The 26,547-nt window shown below is 37.7% G+C and overlaps 4 protein-coding genes across 4 annotated transcripts; all 4 read right to left on the minus strand.

Annotated features, from left to right (window-relative positions):
• LOC134756024 (aminomethyltransferase, mitochondrial) lies at nucleotides 1-1,310 on the minus strand. Its single transcript, XM_063692800.1, has one exon. The coding sequence runs from the start codon at nucleotides 1,247-1,249 to the stop codon at nucleotides 11-13; it is 1,239 nt and encodes a 412-aa protein (XP_063548870.1). The 5' UTR covers nucleotides 1,250-1,310; the 3' UTR covers nucleotides 1-10.
• A 3,978-nt stretch (nucleotides 1,311-5,288) lies between these two features.
• Nucleotides 5,289-5,839, minus strand: LOC134756035 (protein Abitram). The gene has a single exon (XM_063692810.1). It carries the CDS (start codon nucleotides 5,837-5,839, stop codon nucleotides 5,321-5,323), a length of 519 nt encoding a protein of 172 aa, XP_063548880.1. The 3' UTR covers nucleotides 5,289-5,320.
• Nucleotides 5,840-5,887: 48 nt separating this feature from the next.
• On the minus strand, nucleotides 5,888-6,442 carry LOC134756049 (COX assembly mitochondrial protein 2 homolog). The gene is made up of 2 exons (XM_063692838.1): nucleotides 6,188-6,442; nucleotides 5,888-6,067 (listed from the first exon to the last, which is right to left on the minus strand). Exons 1-2 carry the CDS (start codon nucleotides 6,344-6,346, stop codon nucleotides 5,888-5,890), a joined length of 339 nt encoding a protein of 112 aa, XP_063548908.1. The 5' UTR covers nucleotides 6,347-6,442.
• A 2,275-nt stretch (nucleotides 6,443-8,717) lies between these two features.
• On the minus strand, nucleotides 8,718-25,255 carry LOC134756043 (sarcalumenin). The gene is made up of 11 exons (XM_063692825.1): nucleotides 25,136-25,255; nucleotides 24,726-24,907; nucleotides 17,818-17,898; nucleotides 15,691-16,011; nucleotides 14,163-14,737; nucleotides 13,700-14,021; nucleotides 11,682-11,854; nucleotides 11,302-11,493; nucleotides 10,625-10,888; nucleotides 10,332-10,495; nucleotides 8,718-9,706 (listed from the first exon to the last, which is right to left on the minus strand). Exons 2-11 carry the CDS (start codon nucleotides 24,802-24,804, stop codon nucleotides 9,496-9,498), a joined length of 2,382 nt encoding a protein of 793 aa, XP_063548895.1. The 5' UTR covers nucleotides 24,805-24,907; nucleotides 25,136-25,255; the 3' UTR covers nucleotides 8,718-9,495.
• Nucleotides 25,256-26,547: the final 1,292 nt, after the last annotated feature.

Here is a 26,547-nt window from a genome sequence, read left to right on the forward strand (position 1 = left end):
AAATTTTATTTTATTTCTTCGTGTAATAATGAGACGGGACAAAAGGCATTTTAGCAACAAGACATGGGACATCCTTTCCTCTAATATTAACCAACAGTTTAGTTCCCGCTGTCTTCAAAGATTCCGCCACGTAGCCCATCGCCACGTTCCCTCCGAGCGACGGACTCGGACACCCGCTGGTCACTTTTCCAACCACATCCAAAGTATCCGGATGCTTGAGGATAGCATCTTTTCTCGCCGGAGCTCCAGATTCCATGCGCACGCCGACTCTCCGCTTTTCGACCCCCTGTTTAATGTGTCGTAAGATTACGTCAGCTCCTGGAAAGTTCGCTTCACCTCTCCTGCGCTTAGATATGAGCCAAGTTAAATTGGCTTCCACTGGAGTAACACTCTCGTCGATATCGTTTCCGTATAAACACAACCCGGCTTCCAACCGGAGCGAGTCCCGCACTCCCAGGCCCGCCAGTTTTATGTCATTTGATTGGAGTAATGCTTCTGTGACGTGATCTGCCTTGTCGGCCGGGATGGACACTTCCACGCCGTCTTCACCGGTGTAGCCGCAGCGCGTGATGCGGCAGCCTTGCACTCCAGCCACGGAGCCCACGCGGGAAGTCATGAAGATTAGGTCGGGCATAGAGATGTCTGTAAGCGGCTGAAGCAACGAAGCGGCCTTCGGGCCTTGTACGGCGATCAAAGCCCTATCACTGACATCTAAAAATTCGACGTGTATGTCTTTACCTTGTTGTTTAAATATTTTAGACGAGTTTAACATATGTTGCTTATCGACTTCTAGCCGCCCAGCATTTGACACTATGTATAGTGTTTCATCATTCACTTTGGTAACAATCAAATCGTCAATGATGCCGCCTTTTTCTGTCAAAAAAACTGTTAGAGCGCTTGATCCGTTAGCCATTCCTTTCAAGTCCACTGGACAGAGCGATTCGAACCATGATATACAATCTTTCCCACGCACAGTCGTCTGTAGCATGTGGGATACATCAAAAATTGAGGCATTTTTACGTGTAACTAAATGGGAGGCCGTAACGCTCAAGTCTGCGTACTGTACTGGCAGCAAAAATCCAACAAAGTTCACTAGCTTGCCGCCATAACGAGTGTGTAAGTCATACAGTGGTGTTTTCACAGCTTTTCGATGTCCGTCACTGTATGCGCGCACTAATTGAAACAGAGGTGTGATCTTAACATTGGAATGTTTACAAGTTAAAGCGCAAAATCGGCTCAGAGACCCCATTTTCACAGCTATATACACAGAGATATTCGATGACTCTACTAAACCGTGGTCTCGTGAAGACTGCAGTTTGTAGTTATCACTATCAGTGTCCCGTAATGGTTGGGTCAAGGGTCACCAAACTGCTGGAAACAAACAAAATAGGTGCTGATAACGTAACTTGTGTGATATTGTACAGTCAGCAGCAACAGTTGCTAAGCGGGTGAGGTGTTCAAAATTACCTGGACGCGGTCTTATTCTCTTAATAATAAAGTCGCGTCAAGATCATTTTGAGCACCACGCCCGCTTACTTGCTTAGCAACTATTGCTGCTGACTGTATTATGTAGTACCCATGAGCTCTAAAAAATGTTAAAATAGTGTATCTAGAGTACCACCAACCTATTTAGCGTAATGGTATGGTATTAATATAATACTTTCGTGAATTAAAGTACTTTTGTGGTTATTATTCTTATATAATATTGTACTAATCAGACGTCTGCAAGCGATATTACAATAGTTAATTGTTATACAAGGGTGCAAAGTTGTATTTTACCCGCGAGTGTGGAATTGAAACACGAGCAAGCGAAAGGATTCTATAGTAACCACGAGCGAAGCGAGTGGTTAAACTATAGAATCCTGAGCGTAGCGAGTGTTTTAACACACGAGAAGTAAAATACATTTGCACCCGTGTGTAACACAAAACTTTTCCCCTAACTATAGCGAGGAAAGTGCAACATCCACAGGCGTTAGATAATCTTCATCACTGGAATCACTCATTTTATTACAATGATACGATATTATAACAGAAAACTCTGGATTGGAAGTTGTGTATTTTTACGTGTCGGAGTCGGTGAGAAAAATTTTGTTGACAATGTTGATATTTCTGACGATGCTTTTTGAAATTGCATCGACTCAACTTGTGCGTTCAGAATTACATTCAACATCATTTAAAAAAACAAATGTTTCTTATTGAATTTAAGGTTTATGACTTAATAGTACATTATGATACAAGTGTGCTAAGTTGGTCATTACACACGAGGCGATATTGTGCGCGCGAGCTGTAAGCGAGCGCGCAATAAGAAAAAGCCGATGTGTGTAATGACCAATGCACACGCGTTTCATACGACGTTTTTCAACACACTTGCGAGAAAAAAAAGAAACTCATATTAATCAAATTTTAATAGTTAAAACAGTATTGTGTGTTTCATCTGTCATACTGCCGGCCGCCCCTCGCCCCGGTCGCGCACCGCGCAGGCGGTCGGGCGCGCCGGTGCCCGCCAGTCTGACCAATTAAAGAAGGCATATTATTAGCAATCAGTTACCTTCTTAACTCAGTCGGATAATACACTGAAAGAGCACGCGTGTTTAATATCTAGGATTATGAGCTAAAAATAGGTGGAATAAAAACGTCGGTTTGAGCAAGTGTGTTGAAAAAGCATTAAATAAAGCTAAATTTGGAATTTTTATTAAATTCTCAAACCATTTGTTTAATGAAATAAAACTATGAAAACGGATTATATCGATAAGGCTAGTTATACACTACAATTATTTTCAAGTAAAGATATATATATATATACGCGAGAAAAACTACGCCGGCTCCAACCCTACACCACGGACCCGAGAAGATTTAATTCCCTCCTAAATTGTAGGAGGGTATCCCAATATGGGACCGGCAACAAACTCGGCGGGACTCGGGGGGGTTTGTTGCCGAGAAGATTTAATTCCCTCCTAAATTGTAGGAGGGTATCCCAATATGGGACCGGCAACAAACTCGGCGGGACTCGGGGGGGGTTTGTTGCCGGTCCCATATTGGGATACCCTCCTACAATTTAGGAGGGAATTAAATCTTCTCGGGTCCGTGGTGTAGGGTTGGAGCCGGCGTAGTTTTTATCGCGTATATTATATATATCTTTACTTGAAAATAATTGTAGTGTATAATTAGCCTTATGAACCGATTTTGCATGTACAACCAGCCTTAAAGTTTATAGTCTATGATTGTTCATTTTTTTAGTATGTGGGTATTTTTTGCACTTTGTAATTTTTCCTCAGTCACCCGTTGACCACGAACGCTGTAAAGGGTTCGAAACGTCGGGATGTATTATAAATTCAATATACGCGATATAATCCGTTTTCATAGTTTTATTTCATGAGTAACTATCGCAGTAACCGAAGACAATATCATTTGTTTAATGATAATTAATATCGAACGAACCATTATTATGAGCGTTTTACATTTTGTTATCTGTCAAAAGCTACTAAAACACGCTCCATCCAAGGTCAAATTACTTTCCCCACTAGTGGATAAAATGCGTTTTCCCCCGCTTTTTTAAAGGATAAAAGACGGCTTTCCGAGCTAGTGAGAAGAATTTTTTTAAATCAGGTTACAGTCTTATAAAGAAGACTGGCAACCTCGATACAACTCCGCGAGAATCGTCAATGTTGTAGGTATAGATGTAGATGATATTAAATATTATTTTTACATTTTAGTTATTTGCGTATGGAAACTGCCACCCTACTGCTAATTAATTATACGAGGGCTGCTCCGGCTCTACTCATGCGATTACAATTAATTGCGCCATTCTCAATCATAAGGATACTTATTGTCGGTTGTCAATAAGGCGCTATTTCCATATAGCTTCAATTGAAAATCAACCTTATTGACAAGCGACAATGTGGTACCTTTTGGTTAAAAATGTCACTATTATTTATACCATTATGAGGGATATTTCAATGTTGATTATGGCCATGAAAACATTTTAAACTAAGCGAATAGTTTTTTAGGGCCACATGCACCATTCACTAACTCGGGGTTAACTGGTTAAACCTGGAGTTACCATGGTTACTAGTAGGTACAATTTGACAACGGGTTAACCGGTTAACCCCAGGGATGGTGCAAAACTGTCTAGCTATCACGGTTCATGAGATACAGCCTAGTGAGAGACGGACAGACAGACAGCGTAGTAATAGGGTCCCGTTTTTACCCTTTGGGTACGGAACCCTAAAACTAAATTTACACCGCCTCAATAAGTACTGAAAGATCCCTCACAATGGCAGTACATTACGATACAAGTGCGAAAAGTAAGGAAATTCGCAACGAATGGCGATAAATTAAAACACGACCGAAGGGAGTGTTTTAAATCGACACGAGTTGCGAATTACCTTTTCGCACGTGTATTGTACGTTCTACAGTACATATGGCCCTTTAAATTTTCCACATACGCACGTATAGACTAGTGCTAGTTACCGCACTAAGGCGGTATTTAGCACCATATGTACTGTAAAAAATATAAAAATCGCATCAGTAGAGCCGGAGCAGCTAATAACTTTCGGAGCAACCCTCGTAATTTCAAATATAAAATTAGACTTACTGATTGACTGTCCTGACTGACCACATTTAGTCACGCATTCTGAGCCCTTAGAAAAGGTTTAAAACTGTTGAAACTAGATTTTAATATGCTTTAATTGTAGGTACTCTTTTGCACATGACAGCGGCCGGAAGGCACGCGGTGTTGTTTGGAGGTAACAACGACAATAAGGCAACAATGCCGAAATAGGGTAGTTGCTGGCCTCCTCTAACTCCGCTGCCGCCGAGTAATCAGTCGTGAAGAGCTGCAGCTCGCAGTCTGCGTTGGTTAACCAAATAGTGCTCCTGTGGATACTTCTCTTTATGGAGTGAAACATGTCGAGCAATTTTTGACTTACCCCTAAACGTGAGTGACACGTTTTTCATATATTTAAGATTCTAAGAATACAATATTCTATTAAAGTGGTTTTGTTGTCAACCCTTTGGATGTGATGATTTGTATGTAGCCCTCAATGGGATTCGAGTAAAAACAGACAGCTTAGTGAAAACCACAGAGTTAGGCAGTTGCTTTTGGTACATTGTCAGCAATGTTACTACGTGTCGCATTGCGTACATTTTGTCCCTCACACATGAGCACATAACTCTATGGTATACTCTCTTTCAGGCTCTACTTTTTCTGTGACTCAAACCAGGTTTTTATCATAGTTTTTAAAACAATCTGCAAAAGGGTTGATTGTAGAAGTAAATAAACACAAAGGTATTATTTATACAACAATTTAATAACTAGTTTCTACTTCAAAATTTTCACATACTCTTCGTGAGTCAGCATTTCATTTTTGTTTGCTTCAGAAACAGCAATACTTGACAAAATTATGGCAATAAATCCATCAGAATCTGGGAATTCTTTCAACAGTTTTGGATTTTTCACTAATTCCTCGTTAATTTCAACAAGAGTCCCTTTCATACAGGACAACACATCAAAACTGGGGCCATTGTCAAATTCAACTTTACACACCACAGACTTTGGATGCAGCACTTGGCCACCCTTCTTACCTTTTCCTTTCACGGTGTTAGTTAATCGGTCAATATTACCAATAGTAAAGTTTAACTTATAATCTCCATCCGTCTTGAAGAAGAAGTGGCTAGGAGCTAGTGTTATCAATGTTATCCTGTTAGAATGGAACATTATCATGATGTCATTATTTTCAATACCATTTACATTGAGGACATACCTTTTAGAGAAGTATCTCTCAGTAAAAGATTGGTATGTAGATAAATCAGGGATATTATCTAAGATACTGTACTCCATTATAATACCTTACAAATACTTTATGCTGGCTAACAATATGGATTTTAATTACTGTGCTTGACTTGCTTTTGCTCTCTGGGAGTTTAGTATTCTAGCTTGGATTTCCGCATGCCGTTTTCGTGACTCGTCTAGATTAGCTTTCTGACGCCGAAGACGCTCTTGCTTCAAACACTTTCGCATATCACTGTCATAGTCGTTGCAGTAGCCCGTAAACTTGAGGAATGGATGCTAGAAACAGTAAGGTTATGTTTTGATTTTTAATATTTCAGAGTAAACTACTTAGTTCAAATTACGCAACAAAAAGATACAAAAAACATAAGTTAAAGCAACAAGTGACCAACGACTTACAAAAATATAACAGGTAAAACAAGGAACACACTTCTCGGTTACTAAAAAACGAGAAATTACAATAAACTCTTTATCTACCTCGGAGTGGCAGTCCATTAACTTTTTTATCAAAACATTACACTCGTCAGTATGTAAATGGGGTGACAAATCTGTATGCATAACTTTGATATTATTAAATACTAATTAATACAAATAGTATTCAATGAAGAAAAACAAATTCTAAACCGCGAGTAGTCAATTGACTTGACACGAGCTTGACACTGACGTCACTGACATAACTTGACGTAGTAAATATGACATTTTTACTTTTTAATTTGTTTTTTTTTTTCATAGACCTACTATTAATAGATATGCCATACGCATGCGCCCTTCAGGGACAGAACATACGCAATGCGACAAAATTAAAAACACGTTTTAACATTCCTGAATCAGGACAACATACTAAAAAAAAACCTATAGTTGGTCAAGCAAATCTTGTCAGTAAATAAGAACAAAAAGAACTATACTCATCCTATTCTTTTGGGTGCTAGTACTAGTGTAAGACAAAGATAGTATGATTATCTCTGTCTATGTTTGAAATAAGACAGTCCTTTGACAAACTATACGTAATTTGATAGTCTAGTTCGCTAATCAGCGAACGCGCCGCGATCCGCGCACGTGTGGAGGAGGCTTGACACAGAAAAACAACTATTAATAGGCTATTTGACTAATTTTTGAAAATGGTTTTAATTGATTGTTTATGACTTAATAATTACACTACATTGATATTTCCGTGAAATTTCCTGTATTAAATATAAAAAAAACAATTTTAAAGTTTATTTATTTTGAACGCGCCTTAAACGCTGTTTTTGCAAAGGGGCTAATCACGTGACACGTGTGACGTCACACGCGAGTAAACTCAGTCAATGACCTTAGTAAATCTTATGGTTTATGTGCATTGAATTGATTATTTCACTGTAAAATGGTATATAAATGGTGTATAGTGCCGCAATGTTCAAGTACGACTATAAAAAATCCAGATAAATTGTTTGTTTCCGTTCCAACGAATCCCAAAAAAAGAAAAATGTGGTTAAAACTAGCGCGAAGAGACCCAAGGAGCATTTTAGCGCATACAAATGTTTTTATGTGTGAAGACCACTTCGATGTAAGTAATATTTAACTGTAAATAAATATGGTAGTTAAAGCAGCGGATTTTGTTGTATTTAACGAAACAAGATCTAGGTATTTAATGTATCTATATTAATTACTACATAACCTCATAACATAGCTCTTTCAGCATTAGTAGGTAGTTAGTAGCATACTTTTTCTTTCAAACTAAAGTGCAGTATGGAGATACTATTCTCGTCATCGTATTCTATATACCTAATATATCGTCGTCGTATTCGTATCATCGAAATCGAAATGTTCGTAAATAAACAATTTCTACGTATACTCACACAGCTGTTTTTACATTTCTAAGTTCCGCAGCATAGTAATCCGGATTATCTTTAAAGAAAAGTGCAACCATTAATGCGTCTATGTCTGGTAGGTTGCCGCTATCAGCTTTCACATATTTCGGCTCCATTTTGATATTCTTATGAATATTGTGCTACTAGATATACGGATAAATCGGAATATATCAGAAAACTGTGGAACTATAACTAAAATTAAATAAATACAAATAAGACAGTTAAAACACTCAAGGCAATCAAGAATGTTTACCTGCGTGTGACGTCATCCGAGCGTTGACCAATCACAGAGCGTTCACGTCCCTGATGAAATTTCAAAAAATATTAAATTTTCTTTCGTTTATTTTCTAAAAACTAAACATAATTTACATTCAAATATAGTGAAATATACTTTATTAGTTTATTATCTTTCAGGATGACAGCAATTCGTTATATATTTTTAATGTTGTCAAATACCCTATTAAACATTCTGTCTTCAAAAAACTCCAGTAGCGTGTAAAACAAAGATGGGTGTCGTTTAAAAATAGGATTTAGGTCGAACGTAAGTGAAGGCCAGTGTGGCTACCACTAGTTTGGCACTGACATAAACGCTATCGAAAACGTAACTTACTTTTAATGCATCTCGCTCGTACACGCGTATTAGTGCGAGCGAGATTTATAGAAAGTAAATTACGTAGACGTTAGCGTATATGTCAGTTTTGACTCTGTCAGTGACTCATGGTACGGGTACAGGACATGAACATCAGAAACATGTCAAAAGGGCTGTCCACACTCATGCGCGAAGCCCAGAACGCGAGTGTGGAGTCGATTTCGCTGATTAGCGAACTTGACTCCACACTCGCGTTCGCGGGTTCGCGCCGCGATTCGCGTACGAGTGTGGAGGGCCCTAAACATGTAGATGCGTGGGAGAGGCAGATCGGACTTCTGAATGTAAAATTACCTTCCAAGAATAAAGTTATTTCCAGTCATTTTTAAGGTTAGGTATTGAAATTGGGAGTTTAAAGTTTATTAGAGTACCTTTATAAATTCGTATAACTAAATACATATGTACTTAGACCTAGGTAATAATTAAAACATAGACGACGGTTTTTATGACATTTTTATTAAGTTTTTCCTTATATAGTCACATTGTGTTTCATTAAATAACTATCAAAGAAATAATCAGGCGATAACAAAAATGATACGCGATTAGTCCTCTAAGGATTGTAGGAATTCACTTCAAATAATAAATAACAATACCTATCTCTCTAACAAACTTTAATATAATGACTAGATTAATTTAATAGTTCTGCGACTCATTCCTAATAAGTGTTAATTAGGACTTTGGAAATTGTTTTGTAAAGTGTTATCAGCTATAAAATAAACCCCCGATACTAGACAGAATCAGTAGGGGGATACGCGAGTCTAAGAAAAACATCTGACCACTGAGACACGTTGCTTAATCGACCTTTCGAGTTTTGATCACCTACATCATATGTTGCGGCAAGAGAAGTGTTCAGATATTTTAGCCTTTTCGCGTAGGTAGGTAGGTAAATTGGGCCCGTTCACAAGATATCGGTACCAACTGGGAATTTTCAAGCTGAATAGCTAAACGCACGAAGAAACTCACAATAGAAAAGTTACACAACACAATACCTCATCCATTTGATAAAAAGGAAGAAGCTATTGTTCAAGATCAGAATAAGCAAAATATAAACAAGTTAAGAAACAGAAATGCCATTTTAAGAAAACGAATTATCCTGATGCCCGATTAAAAAAGAAATGCAAAATGTGCCCAAAATAAATGTCCAATTTAAATATCTAAAATAAAAAGCAGGTTAGGACGGCGCGGTGCGCGGATTTCGTTCGTTCGGGACGGTATCAACTCTTGGGCATGCCCTGGGGCGTGGAGGTCTCCACCATCTTCTTGTATTTGCCGACGATCTCTGGGAGGTCGTACGCGATGGCCACGTCGAGCTTGTTGATGGGACAGCCGCGGAAGTATGTGCACGTCGCAGACAGCTGCTGGAACTCGTACAGCGGGTTCAGACGGAAGAAGTCTCGGTATGTCTCAGGATCCGGCAAGTCGTATCTGTCAATATAATATCCATTAAGCCATGGACCAAAAGTGTTTTTGTTTCGATACTTTAACGATGTTTTCGATACATTATTGAATTACTTATATCAGTTTCTTTCAGCAGCTGAACCGACATTTAGGTAGATACATACTAGAATATTAGGCAAATACTTTCCTAACGCAACGATACCACAAAACAAACTCAATGTAGAATTGTATAAAATTACGATAAAAATAAAAACTTATTATTATTATTTTCATTAATATTGTCTGTATTTTTTTTTTCAAGCAGTCATTGGGAAATTCGAACAACGCCTAAGCATATGATGATGATGCACCAAAGTTATCATCAAATAATATGTATGTATTATACCTATGTATTGTATATAAATTTTGATGGTCTTGCATATGTATGTTAAATTTTAATTTAGCTTTGCGTATTATATTTTGTTAGTAAGTAGTAGTAGCACCGCCCACAATCTCTGCTTTGCCCTAAGGTTGACTGGTAGAGAATGCTTTTGGCATTAAGTCCACCTTTTGTACGATAAGTTTTTCTTTTGTGCAATACAGATTAAATAAATAAATATGTGTTTATAAACGTGTCACCAAGTTTACCTGGAACCTGCAATGTTGTACAAACCTGGAAATGTTAGTGAGTGTGCTGAGTCCCTCGTAGATGTGGTAGTTCTGTGGATTTTCAATGATAGCGTCGGCAATAAGCTTCTTGTTTCCGAATATCGTCTTGTGGTTGTAATATGTTGTTAAGTAGCAGTCGACCATCTTAGCGTGATTTCGCACCCGAACCTAAAAATAAAAGTTAAATACTACTGGGGTTTTACTTAATTAGGTAATGTGTCAGCTAACTTGATGTCGACAGAGATGCCCAATAATTACCAATGCCTAAACCGAGAACATAATTATCTTTAAACTTACGGCAAATCTCCTCGCGCTGGAGATCTTGTTTTCGACGCGTTTGTCGATGGCTTGTCGCAGGTCTCGCAGGAGCTCGCGTTCCTGTGCCTGCAGCAGCCTGACGGGTGCCCCCGCCTCGAAAGGCATCGACCACAGAGATACCGTGTACATCACTGGAGGTTGAGCGGAGCTCATAAGAGGAGAGATGTTCCAAATTAATGCGCTCTGGACACGCATTAATTCTTCAGGCTTCACGGTATCCGCCTTGTTCAGCACGATGCGAGTCTTAAACAAGCAGAATCATAGCAAGCATAATTTTCTTAAAACATGTGTGCTTCACTGGTTTTATGTCCTGACCGGGCAGATAATGACTTTGGATTTGCAATTGTTACTAGACCTAACTTGAGTGCTGGGCTTGAGTTCTGAAAATCCGGCACAAAGAAATACTGGAAACCTTCTAGCAAGTTATAGGCTTTGCTTTGCCTTTGCTCTCGGAAAACAGCATGCTGCTAATGAAGAACAGAATAAAATAATTGCACATTTAACCTGTTGAGTGAGGTCGGCTCTTATTAAAGTTTATTAGATATTTCATATTATAAATAATAGATTGTTTTATGGTAGCAGTTGTGACTTTTTTTTACAAAAAAATAGATTTAAATACAAAATGCATCTCATTGGGTACTTTATTGTTACTCTACCTGGGATTCCCTGCCCTTCAACTGGTCAAGGATGGCTTCTGTTTCTGGACCAACGTCAAGCTTGGAAGGATCATACACGAGGAAGATAATGTCGGCCCGATCAATGAACCACTGACAAGCGTCGTTGAAGGGGAATACGCGAGAAACTTGTTTCCTGACTTCTAGGATACCGGGGATCTCTACGATGTTCACCTGAAAATTACATCAACATTTATTAAAAAATAAAATATGACTTGACTAGTAGACAATTATTAGGATTAGGTTGTCGAGCGGACCTCATAGTCCCCAAATGAGCCGTGAAAATCTAGGACAACACTCACAAGAAGAAGTTGATTTAAAAATATATCGAACGTTGGGAAAAAAATAAAAATATATGTTACCTTCTCCAATATTTTGCTGGGATGCCTAAGCCCTCTTAGACGCTCTTCTAGACCCTGACCGAACTTTTGAAGCCCGGAGAAAGTCCAGTCAGCGGCAAGCTGAGTGCCATCGAGTACTTCTGGATCCTTTCCGTGCATCAGAATATTAAAGTATGCAGGAGATGGCTCAGCACCTACCAAAGATGAGTATTTAAACGTCTTGTGTAAATATATCACATTGTGAGGTGAATATTATACTGTAAAGTCCAGGGGAAAACTGTAAGTAAGAGTTTATTTATTTGTGCTAAATCGTTTAATATTATATCGGCGCGGCCTTTGGCATTGCATTTCACGCCTTACTGGGACTCAATAGTATTTTACACAATCGTAATATAATAGAGAGCTTTTCAGTGTGCGCAACCGTGTTTAAGCAACGAAGCTTGCTGAGTTGCTTAAGTAAGGTAAGCTTGGTGGCCTTAACACGGTACTCGACTACAATATACAATATACTAAAATACTATTTCGGGTTACCCTCATCTGTCTGGCATAATATTGTTTGTCAGAAATACACTTCGCATAACATGTATCGCAGAAACTCTTTTGACCGAATAATAATTTTCCATAACTATTACTTGGCATTACTATTACTATACAATATATTTTTCCCCTCACTAGCTCGGAAAGCCGTCTTTTATCCTTTAAAACAAGCGGGGAAAAACGCATTTTACCCACTAGTGGGGAAAGTAATTTGACCTTGGATGGAGCGTGTTTAAGTAGCTTGACAGAAACAAAACGTAAAACGCTCATAATAATGGTTCGATATTAATTATCATTAAATAAATGGTTTGAGAATCTAATAAAAAATACCAGATTTAGCTTTATTTAATGATTTTAAGTCATAAACCTAAAAATTCTATAATAAACGTTTGTTTTTTAATAATTATGTTAAATATAATTCTGAACTATAAATATTTTGATTGATTGATTGAACGCACAAGTTAAGTCGATGCAATTTCAAAACGCATCATTGACATTTCATACGTCAGAAATGTCAACATTGTCAACAAAAATTTTACTTAAAAACTTCTCACGTAAAAGTAAAAGGTAAAAGTACAGAATTTCCAGTTTTTTTATAGTATCGTAAAAAAATGAGTGATTCCAGATGATGAAGATGATCTAACGCCTGTGGATGTTGCACTTTCCTCGCTATAGTGAGGGGAAAAGTTTTGTGTTACACACGGGTGCAAATGTATTTTACTTCTCGTGTGTTAAAACACTCGCGGGTAAAATACAACTTTGCACCCTTGTATAACAAATAACTATTGCAGCATATTACGAGTATTTAGCAGAAGATTACTTCTGCCGCATTTCGTTTCGTGTCGTCGCCGCATAATTTTATATACCATCATAATCATCCTGCAGCATGGCATAATTATTTTTTCTGCTAGCAGAAAAGTGGGTTTAGTAAGAACTGCTACCCCAACAAAATTGAGCCTGTGCCAGAAAAGAATGTTTTGTTAGGTTCAGTTTATGTTCTATGTACATATGAACATAAACGTACGGCTGCCTGAAAAGTAGGTTAGATTTAGAACTGCGACCTCATACATAGATTAGGTTAGAACTGCGCGACCTAACACAAAGACGAACAGCTGCCAGAAAAGTCGGTTAAGCTAGGTTAAAACTGCGAGTACTGCGACCTCATTCAATAATCCAACTTGATAACTTTATGCCACCTAAATATTATGCAATACATTTATAAATCTGCGAAATCAATATTCGTTTAAAAAATATTATGAACAACAACAGTATGTCAAAATATGGTTCTGGATTATAAAACTCTGCGAAGTGATTGTATGCTAAATGATACTATGCGAAAGGTATTTCTGCGTCATTTCTGCCAAGTAACATTATGCAATACTTACAAAAATATGTTAAAAAACTTTCTGCAACACATTAGTAAATCATAACTTGTTGTTTCCTTAATGTTTCAGTTAAGAAACTAAGAAAGCAGTTTATGTAATCTTTAATCAATAGCTTACCTGTTCTCAGAGACCACTCGGTAAATTCGAGCCCCGTCAAGTAGTTCAAAATGCTAGATTTTCCACCACTCCATGGTCCCATAAATAGAACGAGTGGCTTTGAAAAGATTTCTGGGTCACCGAAATGCCTGTTGCTCAAATCTCTGTACTTGTAAAGAGTTTCTAATGGTTTAATGGAATTTTCGTACAATCTTTTAATATCTCTGAGCACAATTTCAGCAGATCTATCTATGGTCAACTCAGCTTCACTTGCTTCTTCGTCTAATCTGAGTATTTGGGTAATGTGATCGCGAGACCTTAAATTCTCGGGGATTTCAGGAACCTGAAATAAATAAAGATTTGTAACAATATTCTCGAATTGGCGATTGGGCCGTGAAGTAAAACGTACTTAACTAATATCCCCACTTCACGTAACTTTACTTAAACTGCATTAATTCGAAACTATCTTTAAAGGAATACTCACATTTAGCAACTCTTCCTCAGCTGCTTCTTCTTCGGATGATTCTTCTTCTGCCGAATCCTTTCCATCGTCATCTGCTTGTTCAGTCTCTTCCGATGCTTTGTCTCCTTCTTCCGATTCTTCTCCTTCTACTGATTTTGCACCTTCCTTTGACGCCTTCTCATCCTCCGTGGTACCTTCTTCTCCCTCTTCGCCAGACTTATCATCAACTTCAGCTGTTTCTTCTCCGGACTTACCATCGTCATCGTCTTTTGATGGTTCATCATCTTCTTGGGAAGCATCTTCTTCTTTCGTATCGCCTTGTTCAGCGGATTCATCTTTGTCCTCGGTTGCAGTATCTTCCTTAGATGCATCCTTGTCTTCAGCCGTATCTTCTTCAGATTCATCCTTTTCTTGAGATCCATCCCCATCGTCTGAAGATTTAGAGTCGTCACTTTCTTCTACCTGTTCTTCAGATGCGTCTGCAGGTTCATCAGATTTGTTGTCTTCATTATCATCATCATCTGATGTTTTTTCTTCGGAAGCGCCTTCAGAGTCCTTTTCTGATTCTTGAGTTTCTTTGCTGTCAGCGTCATCGCCTTCTCCACCGTCCTTGTCTTCACCGCTTTCTGTAAATTGAGTATTATTGTCCATTTATGGTCCTACACATGATACAAGTAAATCAATGATTTTCAACTCTTCTCAATTACACTTAGCTATATTAGCCCTTGGCACATCAGTTTATTTATCTTGTAGACATCAAACATCAACACATTGTATATATTGTGTATATTTTAAGTAAACGACTTTTAGAAAATGTTATTGAAAATGCTTAAATTGTGTGATAATAGTAGTTTCATGAAACGTTTGTTTATATTCTACCTGTAAGTATGTAATGAATGTATTTGATGTATTGTGATTCCGCTTCAATTATTGATTTTATGGTGTCGAAAACACCTTTGGGTGTTAATGTTCTTAAGGATGACTTTCTTAAGGATGTATTACAAAAAGTTATACGGATTGCTACCCTTTCCTGTACCCAACTAAGTTTATTTTAGGACCTTAAGCCTGCTACTTTTTGCCTGTCGGGCTCTTCGCGGGGACTCCCTTGCCTGCCTGCCTGCTTGGGGAACTGCCTTGAACTAACTAGTAGGTACACTAGAAGAGAGGCTTCAAAGACTTTCTGTGCCTGACATTAAAATTATAACCCTTAGGCCGCGTGTGTGTCTCCTGTTGGCAGGCCAATACCAACAGCGCGTACGGCTGCATATAGAAACTACTAGCGCCGATACTCCGTTCTTTGGCCCACACTGAAGGCGCTTCTACCATCAGCACCAGAGTGTGACCTGCTGGCGTGGCGATGGGTCGATGTGTGTCATGAGTGCTTGAGATTTTTCCGAGTTGATGGTTATAGGCAATTAAGTTTATTATGATGTAGGTACATTTTAAATTATAGTATGTACTTTTAAGTAAGTATCACATTAGTGATATGACTGTAATGCTGTGTATATAAACATTAAGTAAATAAACAATGTATAATGATTTTTTTTACCTGATTCGGCTGCTTCTTCTTCAGCTGATGCTACTCCAGCTTCTTTGCTGTCTCCTTCTTTGCTGTCCTGCGCATCACCTTCCGCACTCTCAGAATCCACTTCCTCTACCGTCGCTTCCTCTTCTTTCGATTCGTTGTCGTTGGCTCTACCTTCCACTTCTATCGAAGCATGAGCAACGTATGGCTCGTCAGCTACTTCAACCGATGGTCCGTCTTCCTTGCTGTCCGCATCTGCTGCGTCCCCACTATCTTCTGCTGAATCTGCTTCTTTCGTTTCGATGTCTATACTTACTTCACTACTGTCGTGTTTTTCTGAGGAATCTGAAATTGATAGAAATAAGGTCAGGTGGGTAGGAGCAAGGACGCCTTTGGGAAATATAGTAAAGCGTCAAAAGTACCTACAGCACAACACACTTGACTGATCAATGCTTGAATTATTATCTCCTTGTAATGAGGCTTAGGAATTATCAACAAATAAATAGCCTATATATCCACATGTCCCCATCTGGCTTGGATCACACCGAAGAGCCTCGATTAATCCTTACCCTCTACTTGTATTGATCAGTTGACAAGGTGCACTTGTTCCATGACAAAATGTTACCATTACCAAAGATAATATATCGGATAGAGGGGTACTGTCATAGTATGTTTTGTAGTCACAATAAATTTACTGCCATCATCGACATACGAAGAAAACTAAAAATAAAAAAATGTATATATATATATATATATATATATATATATATAAATGATTTTTTTTATTTGTATTTTTTTTATATGATTTTGACCCATGTTCTTTAACTGATATGTGTTAAAATTATTAAATAACAAACGAAACCGTCAACGCCATCTAGGCGAGAATAGGCCAAAGGTTGGTATTGGTGGTAGCGCCATCTGTGCGAGAATCAAATTTTCTTGATTTCCGAGGCACGTTTTTTTCTTAGACTTTATTCATCTTATACGGAGTTATATGTATATATATATATATATATATATAGGTATGTGCTATTACTTAATTCAAGATTATTATAATAGTCGCATTACTGGACACTGGACGTTAGTAGGTAAGATAAGTCTCACCGTGCGTATAAATATAAAACCGGCTAAAATTAGACGACCCTGCTTCACTAAGATATTTTGGAGGACAATGATGAAGAAAAGTCTCATTTTTTGTTTTTTTTTCGCCAGCTGGCATTCATAGTTTATTATTTTAAATTATTACATCGATCATATGGGATAAATCTTCACACATATCAAATAACAGCATACAATACAATGCTCACAATTTTAAGTAATATGTTTTTGCAGCAGTAAGCATAAGCATAAGTATTTTAACATTATATACATTCTCATCCTGAAATGTATTTAGTAGCCTACGTTTTGTAAACACCGATAGTGATTTAATCCGTTTGACGATATGTAATTGTTTATTCGTCAAATGTCCGTTCCGTCCGTTGAAATTTACGACGGGTGTGAAGTAAAAGTCGCTATTAAATCTGACCTCGACGAAATCAGAGCAATCTCGAAATGACTTTGGTTTTATAGATTTGCTCTTCCTCAGTTTCAGTGTTGGAGATTCTATTTTAATTACGTAGAGTGGCAGAGACTGAGCAACATCACCGATATTTAATACCGCTCGATAATAGATGCTACTAGGCCAACTGTAGTATTTTTTATATCATACACGTGTTCAATTTTCGTTAATTATTCACAGAAACATTTCATGGTTAAAGTTTCCGAGAATATATGAGCATATTGAGGACTTGCAGCTAACAAAGAGGTTGCAGCTAACAACTACATTCTACAACCACCACAATGCATGATTTGTTAACTAAGTTAATTTAAATGCTATTAAACCATATCTGAGTGTATAATAATATACTCCGCCTGGTATTCTCTTCAGACTCTTCCGAGACTCGCGAACCACGTGAGTGACACAAGCCTACGTCATCGTGCTGTTAACAGGTTCATGATGACGTAGGCTTGTGTCAGTCACGTGGTTCGCGAGTTTCGGAAGAGAGTACCAGGCGGAGTATATTATTATACCATGGTTACTTAGATATACGAAAGTGTCTGGTCAAAAAGGCGGCACTTGGTTATGGAAATAGGTGGTAAAATATTTCTCACCTGTATCTGTGTCGCTTTCGAGCTCTTTAAGAGCTTTCTCGATGTAAGGTCGGCACTGTGACTCTGACGGCACGTCATCAGCTGAAAGCAGTCCAATTTTTTCAATGAGCTCTCGTGGACAGGATCAAAACGTATCTCTTAACTTAAGTGAAACTTGTTAGTAGGTACAAAGGTACTAAGCCGCGGACGAACAGACGGATAGACAGACAGGCGGACATGGTTAAACTATAAATATTGCTAGTGTTGACTACGAAACCCTAAAATCGATTTTTGCCCTGTTTTTCGTAGTGTACCTACCTATGTAGGTTTAGTACGGAGATATTGCGTTTGCATGATGTTGGTTGAGGATAACATTGGCTTAAAAACACAACTGAGTCCTACATTTCGAGTACAAAATATTTGGAAATATATGGTTATTTCGATGATTTTGCAAAAACACACATAATACACATGATGACACATATATAGTATGGATATGAATCTTATGGTTCCCGAGTACCTAAATAAAATTACTGTTTAAATGTATATTAGGACAGTTGACATTTTTAGGGTTCCGTAGCCAAATGGCAAAAAACGGAACCCTTATGGATTCGTCATGTCTGTCTGTCTGTTTGTCTGTCCGTCCGTATGTCACAGCGACTTTTTTCCGAAACTATAAGAACTATACTGTTGAAACTTGGTAAGTAAATGTATTCTGTGAACCGCATTAAGATTTTCACACAAAAATAGAAAAAAAAAATTGGGGGTTCCTCATACTTAGAACTGAAACTCAAAAAATTTTTTTTCATCAAACCCATACGTGTGGGGTATCTATGGATAGGTCTTCAAAAATGATATTGAGGTTTTTAATATATTTTTTTTCTAAAATGAATAGTATGCGCGAGGGACACTTCCAAAGTGGTAAAATGTGTCCCCCCCCCCCGTAACTTCTAAAATAAGAGAATGATAAAACTGAAAAAAATATATGATGTAGATTATCATGCAAACTTCCACCGAAAATTGGTTTGAACGAGATCTAGTAAGTAGTTTTTTTTAATACGTCATAAATCGTAAACCGCAATTTACCTTTCACTCACGTTTCACATAAAAATACATTGTTTAAATTGTATAATGTACGGAACCCTCGATGCGCGAGTCCGACTCGCACTTGGCCGGTTTTTTTAATGGTATCAGTCGATCAGGTTTGTTTTGAGGATCAAATATCTGTATGGGACCTATTTTCTTAAATCAAAACAAAGTCTGGCATCGCCACTTTACTGAGCAAACGCTCTAAAACAAATGGCAACACATCGTGACGTCACTGTGTCACTTTGCTTAGAACTTAGAAGCCTCTTTGCTTAGAAGCCATTTCGATGTATGGAAAACAAGGAAATTGCGATTTTGTCGGTGAAATGTTGCGTTTATGTATATTGTTGCTGTACAATATTTTTTTTAATAAAATGCAAGAAATCGAATGGTACCGTTATTTTTTTCCTATTTGAAAGTTTAAAAAAGTTTTTTCGGTCTTGTATTTTTTTATTATTCCCACATATTTTTAAAGTTTCCAATTTATTGTGATTAATTGCTCATTTTCTATCTATTTAACTAGATTTAGTTATACAATTCAACATGTGTCAACTAGGTACCCTATTGTTATCACTATCAGTCAGGACTGATACCAACTTGAAAATCGGGATCGGGCTTGAAAATTGTTAAAATTTTGATGAAGAAGTAGGATGTCATTCAACAGTGGTGTTTTATTATTAACATCGAAATTGGGCGGTTAATAAAAATGTGTGTTATAGTAGTAAGTATTTTACTGAAAATACTTTTTCTATGTGTCACCTAAAATAAATACCAAACCCCTCGACCCTAAACCACCAACCCTTCATCCGCCATTCCCCGACCCCTATCCCCAGACCCCTTAACTCCTAACCCTAACCCCCAATCCCTTAACTCCCAACCCCTCAGTCCCCGACCCATCAACTCGCCTCCCCTCAACCCCCAACCTCAAACCCCCCAAACACTAATACCCTCTACCTTCACCTCTCAGTCTCTTTGGTTGATTCCAACACTACCTACACAAAAAAATCATAATACACATACGAGGGAAGTTATCAGTAGCCTTACCACGAGTTTGACATTGATATATTCGCTATCGTGTGCGTAACTTACTGTTTATGCATCTCGCTCGTACTGGCATATTAGTGTACAAAGTAAGTTACGACGAATATTTAGTGTCAAACTCGTGGTTAGGCTACAGTTGCACTACATCAAATTGGTGGTTTTTGGGAGGAAATGCTTGAGTTACTTTAGAAAACACCGAAATCACCATACACGTGCTTTTAAAAATTGAGGAGTTCCCTCAATTCCTCACGGATTCCATCATCAGATTAAAACCAAAAATATTACGAAAACACCTTGGAGAGGTAACTTTTTTCAAACAGAAAAAGAATAACTCAAATCGGATCATGGATGCCGGGGTAATGAAATCATTATCGTCAAAACAATCATCATCATCAGCTCCACTTCATCAAATTGGTGGCTTCGAGAGAAAATGCTCAAGTTGTTTAAGAAAACGACCGAATCAACATACATGTGCCTTTAAAAATTAAGGAGTTCCCTCAATTCCTCATGGATCCCATCATCAGAACAGCACCAGATTAATGTGGGACCACCTTGGAGTTAGTTCCTTTCAAACAAAAAAAGAATTGTTCAAGTCGGACCACGGGTCTCGGAGTAATCGCCGAACATCCTACATTAAAAAAATCATCATCACTATCTTCAAAACAATCATCATCATCAGGTCCACTTCATCAAATTGGTCGTTTTCGAGAGAAAATGCTCAAGTTGCTTATGAAAACACCCAAATCACCATACATGTGCCTTTAAAAATTGAGGAGTTCCCTCAATTCCTCAGGGATCCCATCCTCAGATCAGAACCAGATTAATATGGGACCAACTTGGAAGTAGCTCCTTTCGAACAAAAAAAGAATTACTCAAATCGGACCACGGGTCTCGGAATAATCGGTGAACATACATAAAAAAAAAAAAAAATTGCCACAACCGAATACAGAACCTCCTCCTTCTATGAAATTGAAGTCGGTTAAAAATAACATTCGATTTAAGACGAAATGTCGGAAAACTTGGAAAAATCCAGAAGTTGATGATTTTTAGTAAGTAGGTATGTGGTTTTGGACGTTTCTTTCGGGGTTTGTAATTATTTTATATTTAAAAACTTTATCGAAGGTATATCACAAATAGTGTACCTTTCTGATGGTAGTAAGAATTTTCATATATCTCTTACTGTAAATTATATATTTACATAAATATGATTTAGCCTGTGCAACTTCTAACACTGATTTCGCAGTGAAAATCGACGATTTTACCATTTTTCCCATAATCATCAAACACATATATTAATTTCGGGCATAAATAAATAATACTGTAACTCCGCTTTGTAACATTATAAAACGATTTTATACAAGTTATAATACTGGCCATACTAGCATGGCATCTAACGATGATCCCAGCGGAGGGAAGGCCTTTGCCAAGCAGTAGGCTAGTAAAATAATCCTAAAACAATTGCGAGTTCGTTTAACTCACGCACCGAGGGTTCCGTATAAACTTTCAATATGTTCATGTACCTAACTGCATTCATGAAAGACTTTTGACCAGAAGTATACTAAGCGTACTTGTGTATTGCGCCATCTATTGGCAAATTGGCTAACTAATTTGCGAGACATATAACATGTTTTACAGGGATAACTTTATCATGTGAACCGATTTAAACAATTTATGTTTTATTTCAAAGAAGGTGTTTTTAGTGCGTAATCTCGTAGATATTACAAGTATAATAACACTTTATTTTTATTAGCTATCTTGAAAACTTTTAGCGGTGTGATTACATTTTTTCTGTAATATTTATAATAATTTTATTATTATGTAAAACTATCATATTTTTTCGTTGGTAAACTTCGGAGGTAAGGGGGGGGGAGTGGTATTTTTTTTTCTTCAATTTCCTTCATAATTGTTTTTTTTACTATGAAAAAAAATATTGTTTTGTAATGTTCAATTCGAGCTCTTTGAAATGAACTTAAAAATTTTGCCCCCTCTTTATATTGGGCATTTTCTATAATTAATAAAAACAAAATAAAAAAAATACGTTTCCAAATGTGTTTGGGTTAGCGTTGTTCATACCTATTCCATAAAGCAATAGCTTTAGTAGTTCTCGAGATATTTAGCAATGTGGTAGACAGACAGAGGACAGACGGACAGAGTCGCACTATAATGGTTCCTTTTGTACCTTTTAGTACCTGTAGCATGCATTTAAGGGTTAATTCAACCATTGCATCGACGAGTAGAAATATAGTACATTTCGATGCTAGTGCGGAAAGTATGCCATTACCCCACGAGTACCGAGATATCGTGCGGAAATGTCATTCGGGACGAGTGAAGAATGACATTTCCGCACGTGTATCGAACGACGTTTTTTAATACAGTTGCGAAAAAATAATAAAAACAACAAGTAAGGAATAAAAACATATCGAATGTTGCCTTTGGAAACTTAAGACATGCTTGCATTTAAAAAAAAGCTTTTTCTTTGACAGGCGTTTCGGCAGCTATTCCTACCTCTCTCTACCTTGTCTACCTTCCATAGCTATTCCGTTCCATTTAGACAACTTATTAAGAACGGTTTTTCAATTATCAATATTAAAAAATAAACGTGTTATAATGATGAAGAGGTAAGTAATAAAATATGAAATAGGTATGTATATTTTTCGTATTCTTACATTAACAGCAGGTTTTTATGTTGATTACGACGTTTAAAGAAAACTAATATTAACATTCATCAATAAGTAGTCATGAATTGGAACAAGTATAAATTTAAAAAAATTGGGAAAGTGAAAAGATCTAGTTCGCGTAAACCAACTTTCCTTACGCTAAACAGCTACGTAAAGTAGCACTTTTTGAGCAACTGTATTAAAAAAAAAGTTATACATCAGCATTATCAGCAGATAATACTGACGTCCTTATGATGAAAATTGCAATCTCAATGGATACCTCACGCTCTCCATACAAATCCGCTGAAAACCAACAATCGCCATAGGTACAAAAAGGTACAAAAGCGTTCAGTGTGCCCCTTGTAGATAAATATATAGGTATCCCACGCCTACACTATTTATTAATTAACATTATTTTGATATTTTTTAACTTGAATCTAGCCCCATAATCAGCAGGCAAACAAAGTTTAAACAAATATCTCGTGGCTAAGGAATATGATTATTGGGGTTCCGTATCATATTAAGTGCCCATCATCAGAACTCGAGCTTGACAAAAATGTGTCTTGAAAACTTAACTTGCTTAAAAAACATAAAAAAGAAGACAAATCGCCAGTTCCATTCTGATCATCATCAGCAGTTCCACGTCATCAAATGTCACTTTTTTTAATGGAAATGCTGGATTTGTTGATGAAAATACTAAAATCACTATATATATGTATGCCTTTAACATTTGAGGAGTTCCCTCGATTCTTTATGAATCCCATCATCAGAACTGCGTTTTGACAAAAACGAGACCAATCTGTATGTATATACTTACAATCAAAAAAATAATTTTCAAAATCGGTCCAGAAATGACGGAGTTATGAAGTAACAAACATTTAAAAAAAACAGCCGAATTGAGAACCTCCTGCTTTTAAAATCTTGAAGTCGGGTAAAAAGTAGGTTAGGTTAGAACTATGACCGCCCCACAGAAAAAGCCGCAATACATATGCGGCAATAATAATTTAGAAAAATAATGGAGCAACTAGGTATTAATGCATGCTATCTACGTTAAAACTATATTTATTGTGTGATATTTGTTTTGTATATTATATAAATTATATTATTTCAACGTTATACCTTTTTATACTTAACTTAAACGATATTATATGTTAAGTTCATTATATATTTATTTATTTATTTAATCTTTATTGCACAAAAGAAAACTTTACAGTACAAAAGGCGGACTTAATGCCATAAGGCATTCTCTACCAGTCAACCTTAAGGCTAAGCAGAGAAATTGTGGGCGGTGCTACAAATACAACAGCAAAAATAAAATAAAAATAACATATAATCACATATACACAAATATAATATACATATATACTATATATAATATATATATAAATAACGACGAGACTCATTATTATATTATACAATTCATTGTTATACGTAAGTACGTATCGAACGTTATATTTATTGCACGTTATGCCAAATTTATATATATTCTGAGCAATATATTATAGGTTTGTATACGTTCTAATTAGGACGCCGCTAACCGGAAGTAGGTCAGTAATTAAAGTTCGTGACCATACAGGCGTACCTAGGTATACTATGAAATTTGGTCATGAATCATGACTCATGATTAAGCTATTTTTTATCTAACCGATGTTTCTTATACTTCTTAGATAAACTTCTAGTTAGATATCTATTTTTTAGTCAGATAGGCGATGACTACATACAGTGTAATGTAGGTACTATTGACAGTTTGAGGTCATCCAATTTTCTCTGTCTCATTTTTATATCGTAGTCACAATCCTATCGCTTTTCACAAGATGGCGACGTACAACGACAAATCCCTGTTTTTCTATTTGCGTAGCTATGCGAGGTGGCAACTGGTGACGTCTTTCTCTCGCGAAACTCCATGCGTTTAAGCGTCGGCAAATACAGTTAGAGAAGCTCGTGATCAAACCGTGTTACTGGGTTAGTAATTATGTCACACAAAGCACCGTTAAGGTTATTGCCAGAAATAGAGCAAATGGGAGAGCTTTTTACATAATTTCAGCGCAAGTTGATCTGAAAATAGCAACGGGTAACGGGTAGTGACGCAGAGCGCGAGCGCAGCAGTGCTCCCACTCGCAGCGGCGGCTACGAGCGCCGACTCACCTCTCGCTGCCGCGGCCAGCGCCGACACGGCGAACAGTATGCACAACATAAACCTCCATAACTGCCTTTTGGTCCACATTTTGTACAGTTCCAGCCCGGCTAAGTCGGGCTATCAGTCATTTGCACTCACACACGCGCACCCGAACCACCGATCTACGGACGAGAATATTCCTACATCTACACTAAAAGAAAGATATCACTGATGCGGCTCGGCTTATATTCCAGGAGGAATGGGTCGAGTTAATTCGGTTCCATTAAATCGCGGTTCAAACGAGCGTCCCGATCGGGATCGCTATGGCCCGATCGAGGTCACAAAGTTGGCTTCGTGTTAACCGCGATTTAATAGGTACCGACGGTGTCGATATAAAAGTATGTTAGGTACGCGAAACTGCATGTAAAGACGAACGTACTCTATTTCCGGAGACAGCACAGCATCGCTGGTCGGAGGGGTACTGGCGCGCGCGCACTCGCTCCCCGCGGCCGGCGGAGCTTTCGGCGATATTCAGTCCGGTGTCGCTGCCAACGTGCCAACTGCCGCCGCCACGTCGTGGCGAGGCGCCACATGCACAGGACGTATCCACCTCCACCTACGAGGAGCAACTAGCAAGACATAACCGAGACAGATCTCACGCTCCGGCAAGTCCTACTCCATAGCCAGCGCCACTAGTTTGCACCTGTTTTCTACCCTCACAAAGAAAAGAAAGTTTATTGGAAAGAAGCTGATTAGTAGATCATATTCACAGTTATTTGTTTTAAAAGGAGGCAACGTTGTTGTTGTTGATATCCCTCGTTGATATTGACACCCGAGCAAACGCCCCAGATTCCAAAATTGAAAAGTGAAAACTTGAGCGTTGCGAGGGTTTCAAGGCACGAGGGTTGAACAAACTTTGCTACAGTGGGAAAGGTTAGGTTAGGTTAAACTAAAATCCAAATGAAAACTATTTGATTAAATAGGTATTAATGTAAATATATTACTGACCTTAAAATATTAACACTACCTTCTATGTATATCATGGAGGCGGCAGTATTTGTCAGGAACCACCCATATTTATTTAACGGAACGGAAGTATTCAAACCTGAGAGTAGACGAAAAAACCGGCCAAGTGCGAGTCGGACTCGCGTTCCAAGGGTTCCGTACATTACACAATTTAAACAATGTATTTTTTATGTGAATGTCTTTAAAAAACCCGTAGGAGTAGGATCAAAAACTAAGTAATTAAGTCCGACTCACGCTTGACTGCACATTTCTTCACGGTTTTCCGGTGATCTATAGGTAAAGATCTATTTTGTGTATTTTTTCCAAATTTTTTGACCCAGTAGTTTCGGAGATAAAGGGGGGGGGGATGATCATTTTTGCCTATTTTCTTGAATAACTTCTAAACTGGTTATCTTAAAATTATAAAAAATATATATTTGAGATTCTCACAATGAGCTCTCATTTAATATATAACACGATATAGTTTGACTAACTTTATTTTTTAATTTTCTCATTTACTCCCCAAAAGTGGCCTCCCTGTTTAAAATTAATTTATTTACGTTACATGTCCATCTTTGGGTCACAAACTTACATATGTGTACCAAATTTCACCTTAATTGGTCCAGTAGTTTCGGAGAAAATAGGCTGTGACAGACAGACAGACGCACGAGTGATAATATAAGGGTTCCGTTTTTTCCTTTTGAGGTACGGAACCCTATAGGTTATAGGTTTTCGCGGGCTTGGTTTCCGCAACTCGACGTCATATAATGCGCCTATTTTGCGTGATGGGTTGACGGCACTACTCTTGCCAACCCAACTCTTCCAGGAAGCCTAGCAGACCCTTGA

The sequence above is a fragment of the Cydia strobilella genome, chromosome 1 (assembly GCF_947568885.1).
Source record: "Cydia strobilella chromosome 1, ilCydStro3.1, whole genome shotgun sequence".
Lineage (NCBI taxonomy): Eukaryota > Metazoa > Arthropoda > Insecta > Lepidoptera > Tortricidae > Cydia > Cydia strobilella.